The sequence below is a fragment of the Silene latifolia genome, chromosome Y (genome assembly GCF_048544455.1).
Source record: "Silene latifolia isolate original U9 population chromosome Y, ASM4854445v1, whole genome shotgun sequence".
Taxonomy (NCBI): Eukaryota; Viridiplantae; Streptophyta; class Magnoliopsida; order Caryophyllales; family Caryophyllaceae; genus Silene; species Silene latifolia.
This window is the reverse complement of record NC_133538.1, coordinates 10,450,492-10,459,563: the sequence shown is the minus strand read 5'-3', so window position 1 is coordinate 10,459,563 and position 9,072 is coordinate 10,450,492. Positions and strand designations below refer to the sequence as shown.

The window sequence follows — 9,072 nt, the reverse complement described above, 5'->3', positions numbered from 1 at the left end:
ATACTTAGATTACAACCATAGTAACTAGCTAATTGAGTAAAAAAACTCTTGTGACTTAAATATTTGGAGTCTTCTTCAAGTTGTGACACTAACACCATTACAAGAGTTCAGATGATAAGATCATGTAGTTGACCAAATCCCTTCAACCTGCTAAAAAGAATAGGACACAATTACCAGCCAGTAGATCATTTTCCAAAAACACAGTTAAACCATTAGAATAATACTGGTGTACTTATTGTAGTGATATCAGATATGAAGTTGAGCAAGGCTTAATGCCCACTGTAGTAAAGCATCTGCCTCTGCCTTGGTCTCAGTAACTTCATTACTGCACTGCAATAGCATTATCTCATACACACAAACAGAATGACATGCTTCTTCCAATAAACTTGGTCGCTATTGACATTCTAAATTAACAAAAGCTCTCACTAAATCATTATCATATATGTACACCATATAGCATAGTTAATTATTGCAGTGATCCTTTCTCTAGAAAGAAACATTAGATTAACATAGTTAGACTACTCAAATATGTGAATTCTTTATGATTGCTCTAGAAAGCGTATTCACCAATCATTACACTAACCAGAGTTTCCATGATTTATTTGTATACCTAAAATAGTGTAGTTCAACTGTAGACGCATTGCTCAAAACAGCCAGCAAAAACTAATTAGCTTCCCAGAACAGGAGACGCATTGCAAAAAACAGAAGTACGGTATAAAATACTCGTACAGTCGTACATAAAAGAGCGTAGTTCAACGTACAATCCGAGTGTAACACTAGACTTTCAAAATTTATACCGATTTCACATAAATATCTCAAGACGATTTGATCTAAAAGCAAGAAGCAACTAACATTTAACAATGCTAGTCAGACACATTGCCAATTTGCTACTAATAAATTATGTTAAGCTGCTCTCAAGCAGCTGTGATCAAATTCCAAAGACAATAGTTTTTTCTGTATTGTTCACTTCTCGGCTCCTCCATTGTAGTCGAACATGATTTGTCCTGATATTCATAAGCTGATGAATGATGATAAATAACTCTGAGCGTAAATTAGATGAATAATCGTGAACCGATTGTCAAACTCTAGTGCAGATTCGACATGCCTAGCAAAAAAGAAGCGTAAATCGATTTAAGGATAAACACAATTAACCAACAATCAAGCATTACTAGTCTAGTCTCATTAATAAACCAGGTAGCAATTTAATATAGTTATAATACTAAAGAAAGTCATCAATTAAAAGGAGAATAGATAAACCTAGATTCTTAAATCGATTACTCCGTTCATAAGTGAAGGTATACAAATGATTGAGACAAAGAAACACAAGAAATAATCAAGTAGCACACATTTTAGATCTAATAAGTAACCAAATTAAAACAAAGGAACAAATCAGAAACAACAAGATTGAAAATCAAAAACACTTGATTTCATTTCATTTAATTCCAGGAGCTAAAAGCTTTACATCAACAACTACTACATCAAGAAAAAGACTATGAATTTAAACGTGGATGTATGAAAAAGAAGACAAATAAATCATATGAAATTCAAATTAAACCTAATTTAGGGGAAATGACAAATAATGACAAATAAAGCATGTAAATCAGGATGAATAGCTACATAATTCCGAATGAACGACAAAAATGCATCAAGAATAGTTCTAAGAAAAGAAATATGATTATAAACTATGAATTTTTAACAAAATTGAAAAAGGAAGTTAATCAAACACAAACCTGAAATTGTAATTGCAAACAAAGAATAAATTGTATCGATGGAAAATGGAATGAGATGACGAAAACAACAACGAATCGAACGTTGATCTTGTATAGCGCGAGTGATTGAGGGAATATTTGAGAGTTTCTGGGGAACGAAAACACAGAGAGAAGGTAGAGAGAGAAATAAATCAAAGCGAGAATGAATGAATTTCTTTGGGGAAGGGGTATATATGTGCGCACGTTGAAATGACAAATTTACCCTTAATGATCCGCAAATAATAGGGAGCGTTGGATCTCTTAGATCGACAGCCTAGTATTAATCCTCAATCCTCAAATATATGAGTCATACTCACATGATCCCATTCCTATATATATATATATATATATATATATATATATATATATATATATATATATATATAGAGAGAGAGAGAGAGAGAGAGAGAGAGAGAGAGAGAGAGAGAGAAGGGTTCTTATAAGGCCATTATATCTAATGAGTCCCTAAGTCCTTATAAGGACCTTAGGATGGAAGGGATGGAGGGATAAGATTACATCTCATTCAAGGGTCACAAATGAACCTTCCTAATCTCCCTCCCTAATCCTGTATAACTCCTCCTAATCTTGTATAACTCTTTTACCATTCTAATCTCCCAACTCACTTCCTCATTCACTCATCCTCTCTCATTTCTCACATTACTCTTTCTCTCTCATTTTCCTCCCACTCTCTATAAAAAAAAAAAAAAAAAAAAAAACCAAACTGAAACCAACGACATCAACACCAGCCGACCTCCATCAACCAACAACAACAACGACAATAACCAGCAACAACACCGACAACCCCACCGGCAACCACCACCCCATCACTCCCTTCTTCCCGTCGCCTGACACCACCACATCCCGACACAACCATTCACACCACACGCCTTCACGACAACATCCCGACCACCCTCTGCCGGTAGCCACAACTCGCCCACCACCACCCGACACCGGATCTATTCCCTCCTTGCCGCCGCCTTTCTCCCTCCCTGCTGCCGCCTCACCGACACCGGTCTCCCTTTCTCCTTTTTCCTTTCTCCCTCCCTGCTCTTCCTTTCTCCTTTTTTTCGTTCTTTTTTTTCGTCCATTTTTTTTTAATCTGAATTTCGGTCTAGGAGTTATACTCATTTGAATTTTTTTATAGCGACAAAAAGGGCACGTTGTGCATAAAAATCAAACATGAGGGGTATTATGTACACAAACTTAAAATATTGGGTACCATGTGCAAAGTGGTAAAGTTTAGGGGTACCACGTGCATTTTTCGTTTTTTTTTTTTTAGATTTTAGATTTGCTTTAGGATTTGAGGGTGTTGTTTTTTTATGATTGTTATTTGGGTTTTTGTTTTGTTATTGTTATTATTGTTATTTGGTTTTTATTATTGGTATTTGGTTATTTGTTATTTTTCAAGTTTTTTTTAAGTTTCATATTTTGGGTTAAAGTTATATAATAATCAAAATAGAGTTATACTGTTAATGTCTAAAGTTATACATTGTATAAATTGAAGTTACACAAATTTTGGACTAAAGTTATACATCTTGTCTATTAAAGTTATACACTGTGTGCATTAAAGTTATACACTTCTATATATAAATTTTTCAAATTTAAATATTTAAATGTTTAGATCTGACGTTTTTTTATTTCAATTATTGTTATTGTATTGTATTTCATTATTAATTTTTTTTTTGATGAATCATGATTTACTTCTAGGGTTTTTTTTTGTTATTGTTATTTGGTTTTTTGTTTATATTTGGTTTTTTTGTTAGATTTACGGGTTTTTTTGATAGATTAACGGGTTTTTGTTATTATGGGTTTTTTTGGTTTTTGTTATTATGGGTTTTTTTTGTTATTGTTATTTGGTTTTTTTTATTATTAGTTTTCATATCTAGTTTTCTTCTTCTCAACTTTCATCACTTTTTTTATTTTGAATTTTCAAAATTATATGTAAATACAACTAAAGTTATACTATTTACGAATAAAGTTATACCCTTAAAACATTAAGGTTATACTATTTACGACTAAAGTTATATCCTTAAAACATTAAAGTTATACTATTTACGACTAAAGTTATACCCTTAAAACATTAAAGTTATACTATTTACGACTAAAGTTATATTCTTCAAAAATTAAAGTTATACAATTTATACTATTTTGTTGTGTGTTGTTATTTACTTATTATGTTGTTATTTACTTATTTTATATTTTTTTTATTTCAATTATGTCTTATATTACATTTTGATATTTAGATAATGGCTTTTTTTTTCAGATCTAGTATTGTTGGTTTAAAGTTAGTATTGATGGTTTTTAGGATTTCGGTTATATATTGGACTAAAGTTATGCGATTTTGGACTAAAGTTATGCGATTTTGTAGTAAAGTTACACAATTTTGGACTAAAGTTATACAAATATAGACTAAAGTTATACATATGAAGGACTAAAGTTATACATATGAAGAACTAAAGTTATACAAATAAGGACTAGTGTTATACAAAAATGGACTAAAGTTATACAAAAATTACCTAAAGTTATACAAATATGGATTAAAGTTATATAAATAACGACTAAAGTTATACAAAAATGAGATTGAAGTTATACAAAAATGGACTAAAGTTATACAAAAATGGACTAAAGTTATACAATAATGGACTGAAGTTATACAAAAATAGACTAAAATTATACAAAAATAGACTAAAGTTATACAAAAATGGACTAAAGTTATACAAAAATAGACTAACGTTATACAAATATGGACTAACGTTATACAAAAATTGGACTAAAGTTATACAAAAATTACACACATTTCTACTGGAGTTATACATTCATTGAGTAGAAGTTACTCATATCGTTACTAGAGTTATACATTTACTGAGTATAAGTTATACATTTACTGAGTGGAGTTATACGTTTAGTCCATATTTGTATAACTTTAGTCCATTTTTGTATAACTTTAGTCCATATTTGTAAAACTTTAGTCCATATTTGTAAAACTTTAGTCCATATTTGTATAACTTTAGTCCATTTTTGTATAACTTTAGTCCATATTTGTATAACTTTAGTTCATTTTTGTATAACTTTAGTCCATTTTTTTATAACTTTAGTCCATTCTTTGTATAACTTTAGTCCACCAAACTACCACCACAAAACGAGATAATAAAGTTATTTTTTCAAAAGATTAAAATTAACTTATTATATGAGATTTATTTTACCCAAAATCTTAAGAAAAAAATGTAAAAAAAAGCGAGAATTGAGAAAATAGATAAAAAGACAAGAATAAACAAAATAAAAGACAACAAAAATAACAAATGAAAAAACGACAACAAATTAAAATTAACTTATTATATGAGATTTATTTTACCCAAAATCTTAAGAAAAAAAATGTAAAAAAAAGCGAGAATTGAGAAAATAGATAAAAATACAATAATAAACAAAATAAAAGACAACAAAAATGACAAATGAAAAAAACACAACAAAAATAACGAATGAAAAAAAACAACTCAAAACATAAAAAATAACATCAAAACGTTAAAAAAAAAAAAAAATGGTACGGCGGCGGTGGTTGTGAGACTGTGGGTCGTGGCGGTGGGTGGTGTCGGGTGGGGTGGTGGTGTAGAGGAAGAGAACTTTTTTATTTGTTTGGATTTTTGATTTATTAGGTTTTTGATTTTTTTGGGTGTTTTGGGTTTTTTTTATTTACTAGTTTTAAACCCGTGCAAAATTGCACGGGTATGTATTTGGGCCGGGATAATTTTTTTTAATGTATATTTATTTTTGCATTTCTATTGTACCTATCTAAATGGTCTAAATCAACGATGTACATAATTAATGTTTAAATTTGTTAAAAACATGTGTTGACATGCACTGGTTTATAAGGAAATAACGTTATCTACTCTTGTAAATAAAAAATGCATACATACAAAACTTTACATTCGGATAAAAGAAATATAATCTAATAATCAACTTTAACAAATGCAAATTATTCTAAAAATTGAAAAATTTCATGATACACTACATTAGTAGTCGTAGTAGAAGTACGCATATCTGAGTCACAAATTAAAATTTTCAAGCCTTCTTTTCGAATGACCCTGGAAAGTGCGACATAAAGCTGGCCATGACTAAACACTGGCCTTGGAAAATAGATGCTGACCTGAGATAAAGACTGGTCTTGACTCTTGTTTATCGTCATTGCAAAACAAACAACGATGGGGAATTGTCTTCTACTGAAACGTACCGGAAATCTACAGGTGCCCGATAGAGTAAGTGTTAGTCGAGCAATATGCACTCTATAACCTTTATGACTACCAGTTAAGACAGTACATCTTATCACGCGTGCCCCCAGATCAATCACAATTAGTCTCGTGCCGTTACACAACCCACGTGATTGATCAATGTTTCGCAGAAGCATCACCATAGCACCGACCTTCAACTTCAACTGGTGATTCGGGAGTCCGGCACATTTAATACTGTTGAGGAATTCAATAGAGTGAATGTCACCGTCACCTGTACCTCTGGCATCACTACACACCTCATCGGAGCTTAAATAAATTCTCTCATCCTTTTTAATAAGCGACAAAACATATTCATTTACTGATTCAACAATCTCGTGAGTAGGGGCCAGGATTGCCCTTTGTTGGAGATATTCCGGATTCCACAATTGTGCTAGCAGATCCGGATAAGTGACATCTACTAATGTCTTAATAGGATTCGTCACATCCTGAATTAGTAAGTCGGCTGGTAATTCTAGATCAACTTCTCCATCATTTTCACCGCCTGCTATACCATCTCCAATCTCCAAGAGCCATTCGGAGAATTTTCGTAACTCCTCAACATTGTCAGTTGAAGTACCAACTTGCAATCACATATTTTTGGTCAATCTAAGTACCTATAAGTGGTATACGTTTTAAATTATATAAATATAGTACGACAAAATTAATTTAACTAAGACTCACATAAAACGGTAATATTGATATTTAAAGAAAGAAATATATAAACCGTGCAGAAAGACCATAAATACGATGAACACAGGGATGCAGCCACAACATCTGCTCTAATTCCTTTTGAAACAACCGGTAATGTCTGTCTAAAATCACCCCCGAATACCACAACTTTCCCACCAAACGGCACTTCAGCATTTCCCACGTCCAAAACACGCATTACATCTTTTAAACTTTTATCAAGGGCCTCAAAGCAATGCCTATGAGGCATCGGTGCTTCATCCCATATTATGAGTTTAGCACGTATCAAAAGTTCAGTTAAATCACTGCCGGGCTTAATTCGGGAGCATATGGAATCCTCCGTTACATTAATGGAAATTCCAAACCTGGAATGAGCTGTTACACCACCTGGTATCAATGTTGCTGCAATTCCACTTGACGCAATAGCCACAACAATATCGCCCTTACTCCTGAAACAGGCACACAAAGCTCTCCAAAGGAAAGTTTTCCCAGTTCCACCATATCCATAAACAAAGAACACCCCTCCTTTGTTATTTAAAGCAGCTTCCATCACTTCATTATACACTAACCTCTGCTCACCAGTCACTGAAGATAACAGAATCTCATGTTCTTCACTCAAGGACTGTCTATCGTACGACAACGCATCCATGACTAAACTATTTCGATGATGTGTCGTTGCAGACATGTCTCGGAACGGCATTCCCCCAAATCGACGAAGTAAACTACCATTTATTTGAAGAGAATTTTCAATATCAATAAGTGCATAATTTTGCAACTCTTCATCGGTAAGCTGTAAATCTGTGGTTAAAAAAGTTGCAATATTATCTATGTGATTTTATATCTGTGACAATCAATTCATAGAATAGATGAAGGTAAGAATGCGAAATATGAAGAATTGTTTTAAAGTTGTTCTAATTAAAATAGCGGTAAATGTTTACTATTAAATGAAGACACACCTTGATTGTTAAGAATAGTGCGTTGCCTATGAAGGATGTCGTCCAATAGCAGTTGCCAAGTTTTGTCCCAGACTCTGCTCGACATAGACAAAGTGCCACAAAATAATAACGTCGCGAACAAATTTACTGCACAAGGCAAAATCGTTCATAAGAAAAATACTTGTTATTCATTTTGTAATTCATCTCAATGTATTTTCGATTCGTATATAAGTGATATTTTTTCCTGAAATTATGTATTTTTATTCTTTAATTTTGGTTTAGTAATTATGTAATTCAATTACGGTAACTCGCTTTTGTAATTAATTCTGCGTAATTATTATTCAATTTCTTAACACGGAATGTATAAAATTTTATCATAATGTTAATTTGAAGAAGTATTCCGTAAGATGACTTTATAGAATTTGTTGCGAGACGGATTTAAGCGCATGCTTTGAAAGACGGATATCTCAGTAATTAAATACGTTGCACGCACATGGGTCCCACCATAATGTCAATTTTCGAAAAAAAATAAAATAAAAAGAAAATGTAATAATGACGTGGCGTGCTCTCTGATGAGTATTGTCTCTTGCTTTTATATAGATAAGATTTGGATTTTTGGGTTTTTATTTATTTGGATTTTTGGGTTTTTTTTATTTATTTGGGTTTTTTTTAGAGTTTGAGAGAAGAGAGAAATGAAATGTGTAAGATGAGAGAGAAATGGATGAGCGGAAAACAAATATATAGTAAATTAGTGATTAATTAGAGTGGATTAGTGAAGGAGGAGAGAGATTGTAACACCCCCATATCCAGATGAGCCTTAACTAGGCCTTCCTTAGCATATAAGGACATTACCATCTCGGTTTCCCGAGGACAGTAATAATCAAATGTCGATAAAAGAACTATTATGTTATATTACAAGTGAATTAAAACCAACAACGATATAAAAGATACAACTCAAAGACTACTCTCTAAAGCTATCGAATCTCGTGAAGACTCATCCCTGCCGGACTCCAGCTATCAACAACATCAACACCTGCTAAGACAGACTACTCACCATAAGGGATCATGGCAGACACATAAAACAAGAAGACAACCACACAAGGTCAGTACTGAGATAAAACACAGCAAAACCAACAACAACTAGCAATACAATGTAACACAACCAGCCACGCACAAGCAACCCACACCAATCAATCTCCGTCACCGATCGTCCCTTTGGACCACCACGCCAGTGGGGGACCGCAGCCGTACCCATCAAATCCCCGCTCATCATACCGAGCGATAACCCTGTCCCATTAATGTGCACATCCCCTTCCGTGGCGGGTTCCACGAAGGGCAAAACTAGGGCGTGAAGCCACTCCCGCAAGTGACTCCACTCAGCCGAGAACGCATCTCGAGAACCAGAGACAAACAGTCACAATCATAATACAACAACAACAA

At 33.1% G+C, this 9,072-nt stretch overlaps 1 protein-coding gene across 1 annotated transcript; it reads right to left on the bottom strand.

The window, feature by feature from the left end:
- Window positions 1–246: 246 nt before the first annotated feature.
- On the bottom strand, window positions 247–7,738 carry LOC141627588 (uncharacterized). The gene is made up of 4 exons (XM_074440823.1): window positions 7,654–7,738; window positions 6,764–7,495; window positions 5,974–6,590; window positions 247–330 (listed from the first exon to the last, which is right to left on the bottom strand). The coding sequence occupies exons 1-4, from the start codon at window positions 7,736–7,738 to the stop codon at window positions 247–249; spliced, it is 1,518 nt and encodes a 505-aa protein (XP_074296924.1).
- Window positions 7,739–9,072: the final 1,334 nt, after the last annotated feature.

Bases quoted from the DNA above. Each gene is read 5' to 3' on its own strand.
- LOC141627588 (XM_074440823.1), bottom strand. From the start codon at position 7,738: ATGTCGAGCAGAGTCTGGGACAAAACTTGGCAACTGCTATTGGACGAC. The intron at 6,591-6,763 runs GTTCATCGTATT...TGTGATTGCAAG, and splicing joins TGTTGTGGCTGCATCCCTGT to TTGGTACTTCAACTGACAAT. The intron at 331-5,973 runs GTACGTTTCAGT...ATGCTATTGCAG, and splicing joins CGGGCACCTGTAGATTTCCG to TGCAGTAATGAAGTTACTGA.